Source organism: Saccopteryx leptura, chromosome 5 (assembly GCF_036850995.1).
Source record: "Saccopteryx leptura isolate mSacLep1 chromosome 5, mSacLep1_pri_phased_curated, whole genome shotgun sequence".
In the NCBI taxonomy this organism is placed as follows: Eukaryota; Metazoa; Chordata; class Mammalia; order Chiroptera; family Emballonuridae; genus Saccopteryx; species Saccopteryx leptura.
This window is the reverse complement of record NC_089507.1, coordinates 178,459,052-178,482,634: the sequence shown is the minus strand read 5'-3', so window position 1 is coordinate 178,482,634 and position 23,583 is coordinate 178,459,052. Positions and strand designations below refer to the sequence as shown.

Sequence of the window (23,583 nt, the reverse complement as noted above, 5' to 3'; positions counted from 1 at the left end):
CTGCAGAGTTGGGCGGACACCAGGCCACTTAAATTCTAGTTCTGCCATCGCATGGCTATTTAAAAGACTGGATAGCTTGATAACTTCTTGGGCCTCAGTTTCCTCATTTGTAAAATGGGGACTGAGTACTCTATAACAGGATCAATGTTGGGCTCAAAGAAAATGATGGAAGTCAATGTGATATTTTTTATTAAGATTTTACTCATATAATGTACAACTCAAAATGAAGTGTGTACAATTCAGAGGTTTTTGTTATATTCACAAAGTTATTTATTTATTTATTTATTTAATTTATTTTTCTGAAGCTGGAAACAGGGAGAGACAGTCAGACAGACTCCCGCATGCGCCCGGCCGGGATCCACTCGGCACACCCTCCAGGGGCGACGCTCTGCCCACCAGGGGGCGATGCTCTGTCCATCTTGGGCGTCGCCATGTTGCGACCAGAGCCACTCTAGCGCCTGAGGCAGAGGCCACAGAGCCATCCCCAGCGCCCGGGCCATCTTTGCTCCAATAGAGCCTTGGCTGCAGGAGGGGAAGAGAGAGACAGAGAGGAAAGTGCGGTGGAGGGGTGGAGAAGCAAATGGGCGCTTCTCCTGTGTGCCCTGGACGGGAATCGAACCTGGGTCCTCCGCACGCTAGGCTGACGCTCTACCGCTGAGCCAACCGGCCAGGGCCTATATTCACAAAGTTACACAGCCATCAACACATCTTGTTCCTGAACATTGTCATTATGTCAAAAAGAAACTCCGTGCTCATTTGCAGTCACTACCCATCCTGCCCCCAAGTCCCAGTCCTAGGAAACCACTGATCTTTCTGCTGCTATCTGTCTGTCTATCTAGATTTTTCATATACACAGGATTACAGAATAGTTGTCCTTTTGTATCTGGGATTTATCGCTTAGCGTGGTGTCTTCAAGATTCATCCACATTACAGCATGGATCAGTACTTCATAAAAAGGATGAATGTATATTATGGCTGAATAATAGTGTGGATATACCACATTTTAGTTATCCATTTATTAATTGACAGAAATTTGGGCTATTTCCACTTTATGGTGATTATGAGTAATGTCATTATGATTTTATGAATAGCATAGCGACATACTACTCTGAGATTATATTATAAATAATATCCATAATAAAAAAATACCTACATGTGTGAAAAGAAATGAAATCCAATTCACTTTGACACAGAATGAGTGTGTGCCTCTGACGGTGGTGTTTTTGTTGTTAGAATGCCACGGTCGTTCTTATGACACAGTCTGTTGACTTCGTGGTTCCCACATGGACTTTAACACTTAGGTTCTGTGCTGAAAGGAAGAAATGTTTTATGCCCGGAGACAGACTAAAGAAACAGCATTTAGGATGTTTCGAACCTTCACCAAGCTGGGTTAGAAATAGAAGGTTGGGCATGTTGAGTGAACTAGAACATGGTGTCTGCCCTCAGGGCTTTTAGTCTGGACAAGGACGGGCGTGGTGGCAATGACAAGACAGGTATGTGCTCTGACAGGCCTGGCCTGTGATTGTGGCACAGGCTCCATGTTCGGGGAAGTCGTGGCTCAGCTATGTGACCCCTGCCAATTCTCTTTCCCCTAGCATGGTAAGACACAAGGATGATGGCTGTTCGAAGGAGAAGGACGTGAAGACCTGTCCCCGGGACTCTGGCTATGACAGCCTCTCCAACAGACTCAGCATTTTGGACCGGCTCCTGCACACCCACCCTATATGGCTACAGCTGAGCCTCAGCGAGGAGGAGGCGACCGACGTCCTGCAGTCCCAGCCGCCAGGGGTAAGACTCAGACCGCAAGGAAACAGGTTGAGGCAGGCCGCACTGCTGCGTCCTGAAAGAGAAAGACTTGGAGTTCTAGAAAGTTCTTTACAGCCTGTAGGGGACATGGTTCCCAGCATGTACCTGGGTTGCCAAGCAGGAACATCCTGGAGGCAGCTCCCAGGAGCAGAGCCCCTCACGGTTTGTCTTTCTGTCTCCCTCTGCTCATCTGCTCAGTTACCATGGGAAGTGCAGGACACAGCAGGGTAACAGGGCACCTCAGTAATGAGGAGGGGCTGCTGGCCAGAGGCCCGGGGCCTGCCGTCTGAGAGCCAGCATTGGAGGAAGAGCCTGGTTGTGGGGTTTGGGTCACCCCTGCTGTTTTACTTTCGTTCTGAGCGTGGGAACCCTGCCAGGACCCAGCTATCCAGTGTGGGACCCGACTTGCAGAAGCTCTGTGCGCGTGGACCATCTGCTCTGGCTGAGGATGGTGGTTTCCCTGGTTTCTCAGTGGCTTTCTACACGGATCAAAGTCCAGTGCAGTTTCTTCAGCTGCCACCTGCTCAGGGCCAGTCTCGTGGTAATCCAGACCAGGCCACAGTGCTCTAGAAGCTCCTCGGGAAAGTTCCTCAGGGATCGCGGTCCAGTATGGTAGCCACCTGCCCCCTGGGGCTATTTAAATGTACACTTACGACATAAAGTTAAATTAAAATTCAGTTCCTCAGTTCCCCTACCCACACTCTAGGCACTCACTAGCCACAGGAAGCTACCATACAGGATGGTGCAGAATACAGAACACTTTTATCATCGCAGAAAGTGCTTGTATACAGTGTCTACTTACAAAAAGGCACAGGATAACTACACAAAATCTTAGATAGAATAAGACTTGAAACAACACAGGGCAAAAAATAGAAACTAAGACGTTGATGGAAAGGCAAGCAGAAAATTCCGTGGGTAGCTGGCTGAGGGATGTTGTAACACTTGGGCAGGAAAGTGAGCTTTTGAGTTTCCTTTCAACCAGAGCCTGTCTGTTACACTTTCTACTTTAGAAGTGAATCTTTGTTTCTCATCTGACAGAAACAGACAGGACTAAGAACTCTGTTGGAACATGCCTAGGGTGACAGGCGCCGTATTCGATCATCTTTGCAGAGAATTCTTGGCCAACGCACTGGGCTGTTGCCTCTGGTTTTAGTCTGTATGATCAAGACTCCCTTCTGTGAGGCCCCCACTTTTTGGAGGTTGAGTTGTCTGCTCCTGTCTCTCTGCCAAGAGTTCTGAAGAAAGAGGTGGCCCTGTTGCTAGGCAGCAGCTCCCTTCTGGTGTTGGGCACGCCCATTCCTGCTGAGATCTGGGGGGGGACAAGTCAGGCGGGGTGTCCTCTCGAGCCACCTGCTTGGTGCTGAGCCAGGCCCTGATGAGAGAGGCAGGCGGAGGGGATGAGAGGGGCAGGGTGAGGACAGGAGCCACGTGGATCAGGAGAGGCCACGCGCACAGAAGCGAGAATGCTGGAGAGCAGGAAAAGCAGGTGTCAGAGGGGCATTTGAGAGACTCGTCATGGTGTCATGGGTCCTTGGAGTGCCTGCCACCCTTGATCATGTATGACCTACAGCAGGGATTGGCCAACTGCTTCTATGAAAGGCCAGAGGGTAAATATTTTGGGCTTTGTGGGCCATACAGTCGGTCACCACCACTCAACTCTACCTATGGTGCTGACGCAGCCACAGACAATATGTAAGCGAATGAACATGTCTGTATCTCGGTAAAACTTTACTTACAAGAACAAGCAGCAGGCTGGATTTGGTCTGCAGGCCACACTTCCTGACTGCTGATCTAAGGCTGCAGAGGTTCAGGAAATAAGGCTTAGAGCTTGCTTTCTCCCTGAGCCCCAAGGCTCAGAGATCTCCACCCGCGCAGGGGAATCGTCCTTCTTTTCAACTCGGCGGTGCTTGGGGCTTTTACCCATCAGGATAGTATTTAGGAAACATCTGCGTCAATTTTAGAATGTCCCAAAGACACTGACCCCCAGAGCTGTCTACTAGGTCAACTCCATTGCTGCCTCCTCATGGGTGCTAGGAAGAAAGAACTCAAAAGTCTTCCTGTTTCACTCCTTACCAAACACCCCATTCCCTTCACCTCCCCCTTAGCCCCCCCAAAATGTTTCTTATGAGCTACTGACTGGGCATACAGACTGAATGAAGATTAGGTGGAAATGCAGAGAAAAGAAGAGAAGAGGTTAAAGAAACAGGATAGTTAGGACCCTTGGACAGGGATCACATACAACAGAGGGGAGCCAGGGCCCGGCGAGGCTGCCACGGCACATCCGGGGACCGCTGCTTCATGTGTAGCCGGGTACACATCACCTCGATTGTCCATCACGCAGTGCGCAGCCTGAAGAGCAGAGGGTGGTGTGCTTGCCTCTGCAGTGACGTCCTGAGCCATCGGCGGGGACTGGGCTGCTTTAAAGCATGTATCTGAAGGCGCTGGGACCTGGAGGGAGCTGTGGAAAGCAAAGTGGGTCGGGAACAAGTGGACAGCGAGCTGTGGCGCTGGCTGGGATGAAGTTCGGAGCACGCCTCCCCACTTTCCAAATGCAGCGGTCAGATTTTGGCTCTAGGGGATCGGTGGCATGCCTTGTCTTGCCATGTCATCTCATTTTCTAAAAGAAGCTAGAAATTCAGATTTTAATTTGAAAAACAACCAAATAAAACCCTCCTGTCCTTTAACTGTTGACAAGTTCAAATGTCTGTTGTAAATATGTCCGTGAGCCAAATTAGCCAATAAACCCCCAGTTTGTCACTCATAGTTTTGCCATGTTGCCTTTGTTTAGAAGGTTTCATCAACCAAGATCCCCACGTAAGACCAGGCTAGAGAACGCATTATACAAAAACAAGCACCAAACTGAAGGTGCTTCTGCAGACTAAGGGAGCCCATACCTTCTGGAGAAGGCTCTGTGGAAGGGAAGGTGGAAGCCTGTGGAAGCCACTTACCAAGGGCAGGTGTCTGCAACATCCTCTCACCGACCGCCCTTTTCTCAGGGAGCACAGTGTCCTGTGCCGAGCCTGGCAGTTCGGCTAGCGAGGGGGGCTCCATTTGTAGATGGTGGGTGTGCCGAAAATCATATGCCCTGTTTCTAACCTCCTAGATGTCCCCTAATCTGGAATTTCTTTCCCTCCTAGATCTTCCTGGTTCGTAAATCCACCAAAATGCAGAAGAAAGTCCTCTCGCTTCGCCTGCCCTGTGAATTTGGGGCCCCACTCAAGGAGTTTGCCATAAAGGAAAGCGCCTACAGTAAGTGGTCACTGGCGGTTAGATCCTGGGTGATGTGAGGGCCCAGACCTATCAGGCAAGTGGAAAGACAGACAGACATGGGTCTGAGTGCTGGCGTCTTCGTTCGTTCACTGAATGACTAGGCAGGTAACCTACTCCGAGAATCTGTGTTCTTATCTGTGTAGTGAGGTGATAATAACCTCAGAGAATTGTTCACAGCTCAGGTAAACCATCTACGTGCAAAGTGTGCAGCCTGCTGCTCTGCATATGGCAGGGGCTGAACAGAGTTTGGCTTCCTCACCGAACTTCCCAGTTAAGCAGAGCGTGGATTTGGTGCTCAGGTTTGCTGATGACTAAGCTGTGGGGTAGGCTGCCTTTTTATGGGCTCATATCCTGAAACATGTGTCTGCACATCTTCGTGAATAATCCTTGAGCAGGCGTGTCCCCTCCAGGCGATCCCTGTTCAGTTTGCTATGAAATGCAGCTAATCTGAGGCAGGATCCAGCCCTTTGGAAATACTGTACTAACAAAAGTTTTGAGGGAGAGCATTGTTCCACAGCATTGGTTTTCTTCCTGTCATTCTATGGGCACTGGAAATGTGAAGTGTCAGGGGGCCAAGTTCTAAGTTAAAAAGGGAACACAGACTTCTGAGGTGCTGCCAGCCCCTGAGGATTGGAAGAGAGGCCTACACCCCAAAGAAACAGGTTTCATTGAAGCCACAGGTTAGCAATCCAGAGTGTGAAGGCCAGGAGAAGCGAATTTGCAGGCCTGTTGACTGTTTCAATAGCAAGCCTGAGGCCAGGATTCTGACTTCTCAGTTTTGACCTAAGGGAGCCTCAGTCCCTGCATTTGAAGAACTGAAGGTATTGAGGTCAATTTAGAGGCAGATAAAGGATTATACTGAGACCGACCTTCCTTCATATAGTCTCACAAAGACTTGAACTGAGTCTGAAGGAGACATTTCCAGCAGAAGTGAAACCTCCCAACCTCAAGTTCAGCCTCAAGTCCTGCCATGTTTGTCCTCCAGGTCTCACAAGATCACTGACCCAGGAAAAACTTGCTCAGAGGTGCTAACCTACCTCAAGCGGTTCCCTCCTACTGAACTGACTAAATTGTGATGCACGCATGTGTGTTGCTGTTTGTCTTTCTGGCATGGTAGGCATGTAGAGGTACAGGTGTGTTTTAGGTGCTACGGAAATAGGAAATAAGTGCAATCATACAACGTAAGCAAATAATAAGCAAAACAAAAGAGGACTGGAGTGTTATCAAAGGGACAGAAACTCATTGGATTGGTGAAAGGAGGGACTCTTCCCAAAGCCAAGGCTATTTGGATTGTTTTTGGAAAAATAGTGGCACGAGACGTGCTGACAACAGGTGAATGTTTGAAGTCCGACCACACACTGTCCCGCCATCTTGCTAGGACTAGAACACCTCTTCTCCATGAGGAAGCTTATGCACTTGGTGGTGGCAGTGGTCATAGGTAGGGGGCACGCTATGTAAGTGGGTTTTAGAATCTTTCCTACTGAATTTACAGAAAAGCTGACTTATGGAGATCTTGCTAATATTATTCTCCATGCTTGGTGCTCCTTCTGTCCCAGAGCTGGCCCCTTGTGGCAAAGAGAAATGTGACCCAGAAGGTCTGTCTCAGGAGGGTCAAGGGCAGTGAGGGCCTTGGTGTTCCCCAAGCCCTGTCACATGCTAGTGGCTTCTCACTCCAGCCAGATGGGACCCTTGACTGCTGCCCAACTCCATGTTCGAAACTTTAAAATAAAATAATAAAGATAGTTGTGCAATTTGAATCTGTGCCGGTGTGTTTACGAAGCATGGGAGCATGTGTGCTGAGTGAGTCAGGGCTGAGGCCCCAGGCCATCCGCTCCCACTGGCCTCGTCTGGCTGACGTGTCTTCCTCACAGCTGCTTCTGATGAGCCCACGGTAGTTGTCTGATAGCCTGGGGTGGTCCCACCAGCAAGCAACAGTAGAGGGGCTTTGCTTTCCCAGAACGGGCTCAGGGACACTCAGCTCATTTCCACAACCTCTCTTTTCCAGCCTTTTCACTGGAAGGCTCAGGAATCAGCTTTGCGGATTTGTTCCGGCTCATTGCTTTCTACTGCATCAGCAGGTAAGGCCTCTTCTTTGCTTGTGATTTTCAACACCCGCTTGATATGCAATATGATTGGGCCAAGGCTTCTTGATTAAAACAGGGCAGAGGGATCTAGGAAGCTTACGCCTATTAGATGTCACTGAAAGGATTGGCTACTGCAATAAAATGGTCACCAAGCCCCCTGTGCCAGGCCTAAGATAAAAATAATTACCCCGCCCCCTTTAAATATAAACTCTCATTAATTTATAGGATTATGTTCTCCAGCTGCCTCCTTGGCTCCTTAGATCAGGACCCATCAAGCAGAGAACACACATGCACACACAGAGAAAGGGACCAGTGACACACATCTGTGACATTTAAACATCCTTGATAGTTTTCCTGAAAACAGTTCAAGGGGTGCAGTTCATTCTAGAAACATGGGTTCCTTAAACCAGCCCATCAATTGTGCATCACTGTCCTTTAGGGCCACTGGGTGCTCCTTTTCATCATTAAAGCAACTCTTTCAGTTGACCTGAAGTTAAGCTGAAAATCACGAGATTAACAAGTGTCAGGAGGGTGGTGTTGTGGGAGATGTTCTTCTTTTTTCTTTTCTTTTCTTTCTAGCCATAACAACTTTTAAAAATCATGGGTATTTTCAGTGATTAAGAACCCAAACTCTGCCTGACCTGTGGTGGCGCAGTGGATCAAGTGTCCACCTGGAATGCTGAGGTCACCGGTTCAAAACCCTGGGCTTGCCCGGTCAAGGCACATATGGGAGTTGATGCTTCCTGCTCCTGCCCCCCTTCTCTCTTTCTCTCTCTCTGTTTCTCTTATCTAAAATGAAGAAATAAAAATAATTTTTTTTAAAAAGGACCCAAACTCTATCCACTCAGTTTGCTAGTGCAGTTTTGACTGTGCTGTTGTGAAAGATTGCTCCACCTGTAAAACCGCATTTGGGAGCAGCACACGAGATGCCGCCTCTGCCCTCAGTGTTCACAGCAGGCGGGATGCCTGCCGTCCAGGGCTGCTCAGGGACTGAAGGAGAAGCCTTTAACATACCATAAAGCATGATGTTGCTGTCAGGTGCTTACAGAGAAACCCAGCATTGACATTTTGTGGCTAGAGAGACCTGAGATTCATTTTCCTATTTTATTTTTCAAAAGGCAAAGGTTCTTGATATTTTTGTTTCTCCTTTACATCATATGTTAGTCATTTACTTAAAGCTGTGTTCTCAATTGACTTGATCCAGTCTTACCCAAATATCTTTGAAATGTTCTAGTGGGTTGTTGGTACACAGATGTATTCAAATAGCGAAGGTGGCTGGCCTGTCAGCTGTGGTGCTCACATGAAGCACACGTGCGCGTGTGCAGTAGACAAGAGAATTCACGGATCAGTAAGCACGTGACTTGCCACGTCAGGAAGGCCCATTGAAAGTGTAGTTGAAAACACAAATAGTGATGCACACCTTGGTCACCAGTGTCTGGTGGCTCTCTGTCACCAGTTTGGTGTACTCAGTGTAGTGTAGAGTGCTGCCTCGCAAACGTTTCCCGAATCACCTGGAATCTTGTTGGGGATGCAGATTCCGACTGAAGGGTCTGGGCAGCACCTGAGGGTCTGTTTTCAACAAGCGCCTGGATGGTGCGGCCAGTGCTGCTGGTCTTGGACTGTGCTTTGGGTAGGGGCAGAGGGGATGATTATCGTTATTGGTTTTTTTCTTTTTTTTTTCTTTTTTTTGTATTTTTCTGAAGCTGGAAACGGGGAGAGACAGTCAGACGGACTCCTGCATGCGCCCGACCGGGATCCACCCGGCACGCCCACCAGGGGCTACGCTCTGCCCACCAGGGGGCGATGCTCTGCCCCTCCGGGGCGTCACTCTGCTGAGACCAGAGCCACTCTAGCGCCTGGGGCAGAGGCCAAGGAGCCATCCCCAGCGCCTGGGCCATCTTTGCTCCAATGGAGCCTTGGCTGCGGGAGGGGAAGAGAGAGACAGAGAGGAAGGAGGGGGGGAGGGGTGGAGAAGCAAATGGGCGCTTCTCCTATGTGCCCTGGCCGGGAATCGAACCCGGGTCCCCTGCACGCCAGGCCGAAGCTCTACCGCTGAGCCAACCGGCCAGGGCCCTGATTATCGTTATTAATGATTAAATATAATTTTAATTTCAGGGGGTTTCTGTGTGTGTGCTACGCACCAAACATATATTATTTCTAATCCTCATGGTTAGTCTGAAATTAGAATCATGAAGACACTGTGTCTTGGAGAGAGAGCAAGGCTGGCCCACATTCAATTAATAAGTATATACATATACTGGGTCTGAATCTGGACCTGCCTCAATGCCAAATCCCATCCTTCCCCCATTACACAGCACAGACGCACAGATGTGGGGTCCAACACATCTGCACACCACTTTATCCCACATCAGCCCTGTGAATGGGTGCAGGGACTTCTCCACCTTGTCATCCTGTGCTCCTGACCTGTGTGGGTTTCCTCCCAGGTGTATGTGGGCCCCCCACGAGGTAAAGTGCTTGGTGCAATGCAACAGTAGGTGTTCGATAAAGTTAGTCTCCTTCCCTTTACAGATACGACATACAGAGGAAAGTTAAAGTAAAAACTAAATTTAGATTATGCATGTGCTAAAACTTTGGGGAAAATGTCTATGTTGAAGATGGCTTTATTTTGTCTTTTATGCAAGTTTTAGAATCAGGGTCCCTTTACGTAACAGGCTGTAGGTGAGAAGGAAGTACCTCTTTTGTGTGTGTACGCATGCGCGTGTGCATGCTCGTATGCACGGAGGAGACACTGTGTTGTTGTGCCTAGCTAGCACAGTGGGAGAGGACTGATCACAATGGTAGATGTACAACATCTAATTTTCTATGAGATCAAAGCCTTAAACCACCCATTAGCAAATGGCGGGTGTGGTTTCCTGTCATATATGTCATTAAGAAAAAACAGAAAAGAGTCATATGACATTTAGAGTCCAAGTACTGCACTGGGCAAGATAAAAGCTTAAAATAAACACAGGTTGGTTTTGTTGTATGTGGCTTTTCCCCCAAATTGTATAATAAAAGTAGATATTAAGTCGATGCAGCCATAAATATATGTATTTGTGTGATACTTCAGCGTTGCAATGTTCTGGTCCCCACTGATCTTCGTTTAAGTTTATAATCAGGGCCACTGTGTCTCCCCGGGTCAGGAAGCAGCTATTACAGGCACTGCCATCCCCTGAGGCTTCACCTGCTTCATCTGGATCAGGTGCACGAGAACAAAGAGAAGGAGGGAGGGGCCCACAACGTTTGGGGGCAGGTGAAAGGGTCTTCTGGAAGCAGGAGGTAACCCCCAGGCTTGACACCCCAGGAAAGAGGAGCCTCCTAACTGCAACTCCTCACTCTTTTGTCAGTAGTGTGATACAGCCCTTGCGACACTGTTTCATTTTATTCATGGTTTTCTTTTCATTCACTGACCTTTCTAATTTGTTATCCATTGTCAACAGCTTCAAGGGTTCCAAAATTCTCAATTATTCAGATTTAATCTGATGAAGTTTAGAGGGTTGCCTCATCTTATTGTAAACACATTTATCTGGTGTAGTTATTCTCTTCAATGGTCATTTTTAGGGCGTCTTATGTAGACAAAACACCGGCAGAAGCTCCAACTTTTGTCCCTTACTTAACCACAGCCACGATGGCCCCTGGCTATTCCTCATACATGCCTGACCCTCCTCTACCCTAGGACCTTTGCACCTGCTGCTCCCTCTGCCTGGAAAGTTCTTTTCCTCATGCTTTACTCCCTGGCCGCCTTTAGAATATCAGTCAAATGCTACATGCTTATAGGGCCTTCCCTGGCCAACTTTCACACCTGAACGGCCTTTATTATTCCCCTTTGCGCTTTATTTTTATCCCTAGCACACATCCCGTCTCATATGTTCTATAAATGGCATACTTACTTATTGTCTGTTGGTGTCCATGTGGATGGAGCTTCATGCAGGTAGAGACTTTTGTCTGGTTTTTTCCCCTGGCGCTTGAAACAGTGTCTGACATATGACTATAAACATTTGTGGAATGAATAAATTTATTGTAAGACCAATACTACCACTGAAAAAGATACACCATTGTTATTGAATATTCATTCATTTATTCAAAACACACTTTCTCCTCGTCTTTATCAGGTGAGGCATTGTGCTGAGCCCTACAGAGAACTTGCCAGTGCCTAGAGCCTAGAGCCGTGATGGCGAACCTTTTTATAAAAACCTGCCACTTTTGCAGTGCTGGTCAACCTGGTCCCTCCCGCACACTAGTGGGCGTTCCAGCTTTCATGGTGGGCCAATCGCAGCGCCGTTTGGTTGCTCCGCTACAGCCCACCAGCCCACCATGAAGATGGTCCTAACCCTGAGAAGCAGGAGCTCAAGGATCCAGGCATTCCCTGGGGCAATGCTATGCCCTGGACATGGAAACACCTGGTGCCAGCTCAGCATTTGCCTGTTGAGCCTGTTGGTCTGCAACACTGCATGCATGTGATTGCCAGTCTACACAGGCGCCATGCTGCTTGGGGCCCAGGTTGTTGAAGGAGGCCCTGTGGATTTGTCTTCCTACCCCACGTGTGATCACAGGACAGCAGTTTCGCCTGGAGCTTGGCAGAAATGCCAAATCTCTGACCCCATCCACACCTCCTGAGTATAACAAGACCCTCTGGGGTTCATGGGCACTGCCTCAAAACACAAGACGAAGTCTTATCTCAATACGCAGTGAGAAGCCGCCAGGTGTCAGGCAATGGGATAATGCTGGTTTAGGATTGCACATTTCTGCCCCGGGAGTTGGGGTCCAACATTCAGAGCATCTAGCAAATTAGCAATAATGTTTTATGTCTATGGGAGATCCACCAACACATTCCACAGTTCCAATATTAACTCTAGGTACATTTTAGCTAGCCAGGGAGGAAATCTGGCCCTCACTACAGCTACTAACACCATGCCGGCTTCTCTCTCAGCCTGTCCTGTGTGTGTTAACATAGGCAGGAACTGTAATCCAATAGTCCTATCACCAGTAAAGATAAGTTCCAGTTAGCAGATTTGATATCTACTTAGAACATTTAAAATAGTTTAAATTAAAACATCTCTAGGATGGAAATAAAAGTAGGAGATGAAACATGATATGTAATTATAAATATTCTCTTTTTTTAATAACTAGGGATGTTCTGCCATTTCCCTTGAAGTTGCCTTACGCCATTTCAACAGCCAAGACCGAGGCTCAGCTTGAAGAACTAGCCCAGCTGGGACTAAGTAAGTGGGGGCCCCTTCCCAGGTCTCTTTTGAAGTGAATCCATGGAGCAGAGTCATTGTTGGGCTGGCTGATGATATGTCGTTACATCAAAAAATAACTCCCATCCGCCTGTCCTGTGGTGGCGCAGTGGATAAAACATTGACCTGGAAGGCTGGGGTCGTCGGTTTAAATCCCTGGCTTGCCAGGGCTTGCTGGGTCAAGGCACATACAGGAAGCAACTACTATGAGTAGATGCTTCCTGCTTCTCTACCCTTTCTCACTCTCCCTCTCTTCTTTCTCTCTCTCCAAAAAAAATCAATAAGAAAATAACTCCCATCTCCATGGCAAAGCTTCAGGTCCAAGAGGTCCCTGAATCATACATCCTGGCAGTCTTTTTCCAAGTCAGATGTGGGACCAATCCTCAGAGGCAGGTGTTGAGTTTGTCTGCATCACCTCCATATTCCTCCAGAGGCTTTGAGTTGGAGCTATCCAAAATCTCCTGCTGTAACACAAACTTCTGTGATATGTCTTGTTTTCCTGCTGTGACATCTTGCTGGGGACAGGCCGTGCCTGACAGAGGGGAGTCACGAGCATGGGTGTGGCTCTGGAGGTACACACGGCACTGACGGCACCTCTGTGCTCTCAGGAGTCTGACAGTGCAAGCCTCTAGAGCACCGTCTGCCGCACTTCCTCTCGAGGTCAGTTCCGACCCTGGTGCTCCGGGCCAAGCATCCTTGCATACTGCCCTGCATCCTGGCTCTGAGGCTGGGCTCTTGCTCCTCCTACTGCCTCTTTGCCTGTGCCCGTAACCCTGACACCATGCTGCTGGGCAATGGCTGGCGGTGGGTTAGGGCACACACTTCACCTAGTTTCACTTCTTTGTCCCACTGCCCCAGGGAATTTGTGTGGGTTTAACTTTTATAAAAATATCTTTTCTCCTGGACGAGAAGGGAAGTCCTCTTAAGATCATAGGGCTTCAGTCTTCAAATGAACACCAGGCCATAGTGTCTGAACAGAAGTCTGTGACTCTGAAGTACAAGTACCAGGATTTCTAAGACCTAAGAAATTATGATATTTTTCCCAGCAAATGAATATATATATGTTCCCCCTTTGGCATATATCTCTGTTAATATAAACTTGTTTTGAAGCAGTTGTCATTGCCAAGGGAACCTGGAGGTAGAGTCAAATTCTGTTCTGAAACTTGGACTGCTTCAAAGGAATTGCCACGTGTGTCCAAGGCCTGTCTGATGGGCAGTTGGGTGGTAGGACTGGGAAACAGTGTCCTGGTAAAAATATTGGGGCTGCCCTGGCCGGTTAGCTCAGTGTTAGAGCGTTGGCCTGGCATATAGGAGTCCCGGGTTCGATTCCCGGCTGGGGCACACAGGAAAAGCGCCCATCTGCTTCTCCACCCCTCCCCCTCTCCTTCCTCTCTGTCTCTCTCTTCCCCTCCCGCAGCCGAGGCTCCATTGGAGCAAAGTTGGCCCGGGCGCTGAGGATGGCTCTGTGGCCTCTGCCTCAGGCACTGGAATGGCTCTGGTTGAAACAGAGCAACACCCCAGATGGGCAGAGCATTGCCCCCTGGTGGGTGTGCCGGGTGGATCCTGGTCGGGCGCATGTGGGAGTCTGTCTGCCTCCCTGTTTCCAACTTCAGAAAAATACCCAAAAAACAAAACAAAAAAAACACATTGGGGCAGTTGTAACTGTCCTGCTGAAAAGTTATGCCATCTGAGTTCAACACACCTCTGGAGAGAGTTTTAAACAGTTCTGGAACTTAATATAATCCGCTAGATCACAGGCCCCTTGAAGACATGCATCATGCCTCAGTTTTCCCTGTGACCCCTGTCCCTATAACTCCTGATTTGGGGTCCAGCACACAGTGTATGCGCCGTGCTGGGGCTGAAGGACTGAAGTGTCATGAGCAGTGCCCATACCCTGCAAAGATAAGGGCAAAAATAGCTTGTTCTCATGGCCACTAAGCAGAAGCAAATGAGGTTATCATTAATTCCTATCTATTCAACTCAGGAATTGTCAATGCGCACATTATCTATTTTGTGAAGAGACAGCACTTTTTAAAATTCTATACCTTATTTGTTCATCCAACAAATATTTCTGTAGGGTTTGCTATGTGGCGAGCACTAGGCCCCACACTAAGCGTTCAAAGGTTAATAGTACCCATCTTCTCCTCCCCCAGCACCCAGGTTTATAGTCTATATGAGAGAAACACATGCCTGTGAGCTAAGCGTATAAGCCCCGCAAGTCTTTCAGTGGTGGCAGTAGTGTAAGGAGGACCCTGCAACGGTGGGAGCAGTTCCACCAAGACCCACACTGGCCAATAGAAATATATATAAGGCCAGCCAGGGTGTAATTTTTAATTTTAGAGTAGCCACATTAAAGAAAATTAAAAAGACACAGTTGAAATTAATTGTTATAATTTATTTAATGAAATAAATCTGAAATCTCATTTCAACACATAATCAATCTTAAGATATTAATGAAATATTTTACATTCTTTTTTTCATACTGTTTGCATTTCAGCCTGTATTTTATCCTTACAGCACATCTCTGTGAAGGCACTAAATTTTCATCAGAAATACATGATCTGTATTTAGATTTTATTAAATTTACAGTAGAAAAAGTAGATTCACATACCCAAATTCCAAACCTACTTAAAAGTTTTCCAGTAACTAAATTGAGCATCAGTTTTAAAACTTGAATTAAATAACATTAAGTCACACTTAAGACTGAGTTTCTCTGTTGCATGGCAAGGGCTCCAGAGGGGCAGGGAGCTGACGGGTGGCCCTCGTTCGACAGCACGGAACGAGGGGGGAGGGAGGGAGAAAAGATGGGAGCCCTAGTATCAGGCGTGTTCCCAACACAGACAAGGCAGGGCAGGTGCTCCCCAAATCAGTCTCTCCCTGCTCCCTCACGACCGGCCATTCTGGGCCCATAGGAAAGAAACACGTTTTAAGCAAACACAGCAAGGCGAAATTATTATTCCAAATGGAAATTACAACAGACAGCATTTATCACCACCACGGCCTCCGTCTAGTGGCATGGAAAAATGAGACCCATCTGTAAATGGGGACACTGGCCACAGAGTGTTGAATATGTACAGCCATGAAGAGGAGGTGACAGGGCTTGAGGGGGTGGAGGGGAGGCAGCAAACCACAAAGATAAATGGTTGAACTGGGACTTAACATTTGCATAAGTTTGCTGTCCTTGGTTTTGCTGATGGGACCCGAGTATATTTTTTTCTCCTTTTGGGGTTTTAATGCTGAACACGTAAAACCCCAGGCAGATTGTGTAACATCCCTCAGGCCCAGCTGCTGGTCCCGCCCATTCAAGGGAAACTGCCAGGCGCTCTGGAGGGTGCCCCAGGAGAAGGGATTGTGAAGGGTGCTGTTGCTTTGGGAGAGGACTTGTTTTTTGTAAAGTCGGAGAGCGCCCTGGCCATTTCCAGGTTTATGCTGTAAAAAAAAAAAAAGAATGGTCCCTAGTTCTTTCTCCCTCACCTGTGGAAAGACTGGGCTGGCTTTATATGTGGGCCAATCCATTTCTCAAGGGCTCTGAAGGTGAAAGTCCGGGATCCTTCCCGTGAGCTGCAGCTGGGCCTGGCAGCTTTTCCACCCTTTCCAGTAAGGGACTCCGTTCAAGCAGAAACACACACACACACACACACACACACACGCACACACACACACACGCACACACCCCCCCCAAATGAAGTCCTCCCCCTTCAAAGACAAGCATTGTCATGAAATGTGCTTTTTTTAATTTGTGAAGGAATGACCCAAGTGTGCTATATTTACATTCTTGTGTTCACTGATAATGACTTTCAGATTTTTGGAGCTCTCCAGCTGACAACAACCCCCCAAACCCTCCACCTCCCCATAGGCCTCCCTGCGCAGACGGTGCCGGTCCTGCCTCCCGTCAGCTCTGCCTTATAAATGGAGTGCATTCTATAAAAACCAGGACGCCTTCAGAGCTGGAGTGCAGCCAGACCAACGGAGCCCTGTGTTTTATTAATCCTCTTTTCTTGAAAGTGCACAGCCAGGACCTCAGTGGGGGCCTGAAGCGGCCCTGCACCAGGACTCCCAGCGCGAATGGCACCGAGAGGCCTCGGTCACCCCCACCCAGACCCCCGCCACCCGCTATTAATAGTCTTCACACAAGCCCTCAGCTGTCCAGGACTGGAACCCGGGCGAGCATGCCAGAAACAGTCAACCATAACAAACATGGGAACGTAGCTCTGCTTGGAACGAAACCAACCCCCATCCCTCCACCCCGGCTGAAGAAGCAGGCTTCTTTTCTCCAGGCAGAAGGCGGCGCAAAGACCTTGACCGGCAGCTGGCCAGGCGGGGGCCGGGAGCGGGAGCCTGCGCGGGCGCGGGAGCCGGAGTCCCGCACAGCTGGCAGCCCAGGTGGCGCCCCGCCTGCACAGGCCCCGGGGGATTGCACAAGCGCCCAGCCCGCCTGCTCTGAATCACGGCCCCCGTGGCATGGAGGCAGACAGAGGCTCAGCGACATGAGCATTTCCACTTCCTCCTCCGACTCGCTCGAGTTCGACCGCAGCATGCCCCTGTTTGGCTACGAGGCTGACACCAACAGCAGCCTGGAGGACTACGAAGAGGAGAGCGACCAGGAGACCATGGCCCCCCCCATCAAGTCCAAAAAGAAGAGGAACAGCTCCTTCGTGCTGCCCAAGCTCGTCAAGTCCCAGCTGCGCAAGATGAGCGGGGTGTTCAGCTCCTTCATGACCCCGGAGAAACGCATGATCCGCCGGATCGCGGAGCTGTCCCGGGACAAGTGCACCTATTTTGGCTGTCTAGTGCAGGATTACGTGAGCTTTCTGCAGGAGAACAAGGAGTGCCACGTGTCCAGCACGGACATGCTGCAGACCATCCGTCAGTTCATGACCCAGGTGAAGAACTATTTGTCTCAGAGCTCAGAGCTGGACCCCCCCATCGAGTCGCTGATTCCCGAAGACCAAATAGGTAAGTACCCACCCCACCTTTATATACGTACATATGTGTGATACAGTAACCTCCCAGGACAGTGTGTTCTGTGTTAGCTTGAGTGAAGATTCCTCTGGAGTTCCAACCAGCAGCACACTCCTCCTGTCCCCAATGTGAATGGAAACTTGGCTTCTTAAAGTGGACCTCACTCATACCTGACAGGGCTGCGGAATGCCAGGCTGGGAAATGGGGGAAGCGAGGGACGGGAACTGCAGAATAGTTCTGTTCAGGGATCGAGTTTGCTTTCTGAGGGTTTGGCCGCCATCTGATTTTGTGCCGATAGTGTGACACGACTATTGAGTGTTTGCTAAAAGTGGCTCTCTGCAGGGGAGACAGCACAGAAAGGTGGTTTTGCTGTCTTCCGGGGGGCAGTGGTGTTCTGTTCTGCTGTTTGGGAAGGACCTTTTATTGAGGTGTAGCTCAGGTTCAGAAAGTGCAGGGGAGACAATGGGCTGCTCAGTAAGCAGACGTGACCAGTATCTGGAAGACCCCGACATGCTCCTCACAGAGGGTAACCGCCTGCTGGCTTCTGATCTCACAGAAGTCAGCGACAAAGCCCCGTTTTGGAGTAAGAGAAAAAAAGAAGGAAAGTTTATTTTGTGTACCTTTAAAATAAGTACCATTGTTTGGAAGTCACATGAAAGGTGTTTTCTCTGAAGTCAAGGGGAAATACTTTCTTTATAACCTCATTGAAAGTCTACGTTTGTAGTTACTTTGGCCAAGGAAAATTTGAATTTGGCAAGCAGTCTTTTTTTCCAGGGCAAGAGTGTTGAAGGGATTTTTTTTTTTCCAGAAGGTTAACCCTAAAGGACTAATTTCAGAGACCTCATTCACTGGGCAACAACAGCCAAAATAGCTATCAAAAATTTGCAGACAGTTCATAAAACTAAACACAGATTTCTTCTTTCTGATTGGGTCTGTTTGTCAAAAGTAGTAAACAGTATGTGGTAGAGAGTAAGTAGTGTCTCTCTCTCTCTCTCTCTCTTTCTCCCTCCCTCCCTAACTCTTTCTCTCCCCCTTTCTCAGTGACTTTCAGCAGCTCTTTGATTTTCTCACAGGGGAATCAAAGCCTTGTTTGTTTTTCTGTGGTTTGAGCCCGGTCCATGAGGCGTGGTTAGAGTGGAGCTGTTGCTAATGAGAGAGGCTGGAAGGAATGCATCCTTATGATGGCCTGAGACTTGAAAAAGGGTTCAAGGAGAATCAAAATAACTACACGGACCTCCCTCCCCCCATCCCACTGATCCTGCTTTTCAGGGGAGACCAGCTCAAATGTAATATTAACAGGGACCCAGAACCTACCCAAGCAGCTTCCTCTGGGGAGGCCCAGAGGGAGAGCAGAGGTGCTGATGTCAGCCCTGAGGTATGTGGCAGACATCCCAACCAGCCTACAGAGACAAGGCTCCCAAAGGACAAGGGCCTTCCTTCCTTCCCTGCTGATGTTTTAAGCACCAACCCAAGTATTGGTCCCAAGAAACTTTTCTGCCAGCTTCTCTTGAAGCAAAGTTTAGATATGTTACTTGTTCTTAGAATACAAGGCCTCATTTTCTCCAAAAATAAATATACACATTGCTGTTGCAGAAAAAATGTAGCTTTTAATTTAAAATCTAAGGTCTTAACAAGAAGGGAGGATGATATCTGTGGAGCCCCCAATTTGAGCCAGGTGGCCTGTTCAAGTGATTTCAGTGAGTCCTGGCCTCACCCCTGTCCAGCAGGCATGGGCATCACCCCTGTGGACTAGAGAAGGCAGGGTTTTGCCAGATGGAGTAGTTTGTCCCAAGGCCACAACAGGTAGTGGTAACCGGCAGGTGCAGCATTTGACTTACTTCTGTCGAATTCAAAGCCTGTTTTTCTTTCATTTTTTTTTTCTTTTTTTTTAAATTTTAGTGAGAGAGAGATAGACACACGGGAAGGGAGAGAGATGAGAAGCATCAACTCATAGTTGTGGCACCTTAGTTGTTCATTGATGTGCCTTGATAGGACAGTGGGTGGCTCCAGGAAAGCCAGTGACCCCTTGTTCAAGCCAGCAACATTGGCTTAAGTCAGTGACCATGGGGTCATGTCAGTGATCCAATGCTCAAGGTTTTGGCAACCCTGTACTCAAGCCAGATGAGCCTGCTCTCAAGTCGGCAACCTCAGAGTTTCAAACCTGGGTCCTCCAGTGTTCCAGGTTGACACTCTATCCACTGGGCCACCACTGGTGAGGCACAAAAGTCTGTGATTTTTGAACCTCACTTTTTTTTTGCTACTGCCTACATTCATATTTCCTCATCAGAAATTAAGAAGAATTGTAAAATATTTTTAAATTTTATTGTACACCTGAGACTAGTACATTGTTGTATGTCAATTACATCCCAATTAAAAATTAACTTAAGAGAATTTTTAAATTGAGAAAGAAATTAAGGGGGACTGGAAGAGAAGGCTAACCCTTTGTTGAGGCAGTTTAGATTAAAGCTCTATGGAAATGTGGGTGTGACCAACCTAAGCGTGGCCATGCTCTTTTATTGGTTTGTGAGCTTTGTTTTTTAAAGTTTCGCATTAAAACAGGCACTTCATATCTGTTGGTCCGTCATGAAACCATTATTCTGTTTTGAAAGTACAGTGAATGTGCTGGGCTTTTGAAATTAAGAGGAAGGTGTACCAAAGCAGAGGTTAACTTTTGAAACTAATCACCAAGCTCATTTGGAGGGAAAGAGGTGACCTTAATTATTGGAAACCCAATCCCCTGAAATGTACAAGTTACTAGATTAGGACTGACAAGAAAATGGACTTAATCTAGTTGTCTATTTTCACATATTTTTAAATAATAGGCTTGCTACAACGACTCCTTTAAGCCTTGTAACCAAGTCAGTGTTGGCACATTTGTTTTTGTTTGTTTGTTTGTTCGTTCATTTGTTTTGGCACATTTGTGTAGATATTGTTCATGGTTTGCAAATTAATGAATGGAGACATAAGGCGTGACTTGCAGAGGGTTATGCTGCTGGTAAGTAAAGGAGCCTTGGTTCAAACCAGGCCTTCCTTCTCTCTCTTGTCTGCTCATTCTCACTGTATCCACTTCCTGGGTAGAAGTCATTCTGTTTGAATAGATTCACTTTGAATGCCATACCCAGAATCCCAAGCCTCAAATTTGTTCTGAGCAGGTGTCTACTAGTGCTCTTAAGGCTTTTCAAGAATGCCAGTTGGGGTTCTCTGCTTTTAGAAAACCAAGTCCTGTCCTCCTCTCCCACAACTTAAAAAGGAGGTAGCTCAGAACTAGGAAGTGGGAATCTAAATTTAAATCCCAGATATACACTCTCCATCCTGAAATTAAGGAAGTTGAAGGAAGCAATTAACTACCCATGTAAAATTAGAGTCATCATTCATATGTGGAAAATGACCGTATGAATGCAATTGTGTACACATTTGGTAAACAAAGATAGCGTAATCTCTCTCCTTCAGAGTGGTTCTTCAATTACAAAGAGGAAAGCCAATGGGAAAAACTGAGTATCTCTCACTCACTGCCACTTTTCCTGTGTGTTCCTGTGACTGCCCTATAGGTCAGCACTTTCTAGGTAAGTATCAATATAAAATGATAGCCAGTCTAAAAACATGAAAGAACTGGCAGCAGATAGCAAGTGTTTGCAAGGATGCAGAGAAAAGGGAACTCTGGTGCACTGCTGCTGGGAATGTAGACTGGTTCAGCCACTGTGGAAGGGAGTATGGAGTTACCTCATGAAATTAAAAATGGGACTACCTTATGACCCAGTGATTCCACTTCTGGGCACATATCTGAAGCAACCAGAAACGCTGATTTGAAAGACTATATGCACCCCTGTATTCACTGCAGTGTTATTTACAATAGCCAAGATTTGGAAACAGCCCAAGTAGCCATCAGTAGATAAATGGATAAAAAAGCAATGGTAGGCCCTGGCCAGTTGGCTCAGTGGTAGAGCATCAGCCTGGTGTGTGGAAGTCCCGGGTTCAATTCCCAGTCAAGGCATGCAAGAGAGGCAACCATCTGCTTCTCCGCCCCTTCTCTCTCCCTCTCTCTCTATCTCTCTCTCTCTCTCTCTCTCTATCTCTCTCTCTCTACCCCTCCCACAGCCATGGCTTGAATGGTTTTAGCAAAGTTGGTCCCACGCACTGAGGATGGCTCCATGGCCTTGCCTCAGGTGCTAAAATAGCTCAGTTGCTGAGCAAGAGAGTAGCAGCCCAGATGCACAGAGCATTGCTAGGTAGGGGGCTTGCTGGGTGGATCCCCGTTGGGGCTCATGCAGGAATCCGTCTCTCTGCCTCTCAATTAAAAAAAGAACACAATGGTACATTTACACAATAGAATACTACTCGGCCTTAAAAAAGAAGGAAATTTTACGCTTTGCTACTGCATGGATGGACCTGGAGAGCTTTATACTAAGTGAAATAAGCCAGTCAGGCAAGTACCATATGATTTCACTTATATGTAGGATCTAATGAACAAAATAAACTAACAAACAAAATAGAAACAGACTCACAGATACAGAGAATAGACTGACAACTGTCAGAAGGAAGGGGTTTGGGGAGCTGGGCGGAAAAGGTGAAGAGATTAAACAAAGGCAAAAACAAAACAAAACAAACCTCATAGACCAGGGGTCGGGAACCAATGGTTCATGAGCCAGATGTGGCTCTTTTGATGGCTGCATCTGGCTTGCAGACAAATGTTTAATAAAAAAAATAATAACGTTAAAAATATAAAACATTCTCATATATTACAATCCATTCATTTCCTACCGCTCATGTTCATGGTTGCGTGTGGCTGGAGCCAATCACAGCTGTCCTCTGGGACAACACCAAATTTTTATTGGATAATGCATAATGTACACAGGTCATTGTGTGGCTCTCACGGACTTACATTTTAAAATATGTGGCGTTCATGGCTCTCTCAGCCAAAAAGGTTCCCGACCCCTGTCATAGACACAGGCCACAGTATGTTGATTACTAAAGGGAAGGAGAGGGAGGTAAAAGAGGATAAATGGTGAGGAAAGGAGACTTGATTTGGAGTGGTGAATACACAATACACTACACAGATGATGTGTTACAGAATTGTACACCTGAAACCTATGTAATTTTATTAACCAATGTCACCCTGATAAATTAAATTAAAAAAAAGAAAAGAAAATATGACTGAGAATCATATTAGCCAAAATTCAGTTAACATACTATCATAAAAAGATATTTATTTTGAGCCTTGGCTGGCTAGCACAGAGGTAGAGCATCGGCCCGGCATGTGGATGTCCCAGGTTCGATTCCCAGCCAGGGAACACAGGAGAAGCGCCCATCTGCTTCTCCACCCTTCCCCCTCTCCCTTCTCTTTATCTCTCTCTTCCCCTCCCGCAGCCAAGGCTCCATTGGAGCAAAGTTGAACGGCTGGCACTGAGAACGGCTCCATGGCCTCTGCCTCAGGCACTGGAATGGCTCCCGTTGCAACAGAGCAATGCCCCAGATGGGCAAAGTATCACCCTCTGGAGGGCATGCTGGGTGGATCCTGGTCAGGCACATGCAGGAGTCTGTCTCTCTGCCTCCCCGCTTCTAATTTCAGAAAAATACCAAAAAAAAAAAAAAAAAAAAGATATTTATTTTGAAATAGCTTCTTGCTGACTTAAAAAAATAACAAATGTTCATCTTAAAATTATTTTTAAAATACAGAGAAATGTAGAGAAGAAAACAAAAATCCCTAATAAGTTCCATTAAGCAAAAAAGGGAAAAATTTAAAAAAGGAAAGGAAAAACTGCCACTCTAAATGGTTGTGTCATATCAGGAAGAATTTGCAATACGCATTTCCACCCGAAAGCCCAGTCACTCAGAGGTTCTTGAATAAATATTAGTTGGTTGACATCATGGAGCCAGTGAGGATAAGATATAATGAGTTCCCATGTGAGCCAGCTCTCTACTCATTCCAGCGCCACATGCAGGGTATAGTCTTACCTAAAAGTAGGTTTACACTTGTGAGTACGTGAAACAGTGTTTATTCTTGTAATAGTGTTTATTAACTTTTTGTATTATTTTCCATACAAATGACTGTAAACCAACTTTTGCCCACTGTGAATTATGTTTCCCCTTGGAACACGTATCCACTCCACTCACTACTCCCCTCTCCAAAGTGGTACTTGGAAGATCAAACAGATGCTTTAACAAAAAGTATACACCACCTCGGGTCCCACTCAAAGCCTGGGATCAGTGACTTTATTGGCAGA

General features: G+C 47.2%; 1 protein-coding gene across 14 annotated transcripts in view; it reads left to right on the top strand.

The window, feature by feature from the left end:
* Positions 1-23,583, top strand: part of RIN2 (Ras and Rab interactor 2) — a 247,243-nt gene that overhangs the window by 200,969 nt on the left and 22,691 nt on the right. For 12 of the 14 annotated variants that reach the window (XM_066387018.1, XM_066387015.1, XM_066387021.1 and 9 more), the window contains 5 exons: positions 1,596-1,788; positions 4,944-5,055; positions 7,082-7,154; positions 12,291-12,382; positions 16,202-17,356. In XM_066387018.1, coding sequence (XP_066243115.1) covers positions 1,596-1,788; positions 4,944-5,055; positions 7,082-7,154; positions 12,291-12,382; positions 16,202-17,356 — 1,625 coding nt within the window. Of the gene's footprint in view, positions 1-1,376; positions 1,494-1,595; positions 1,789-4,943; positions 5,056-7,081; positions 7,155-12,290; positions 12,383-16,201; positions 17,357-23,583 lie in introns of those variants that run through there. The other 2 variants (XM_066387028.1, XM_066387025.1) reach the window with 2 other exon arrangements.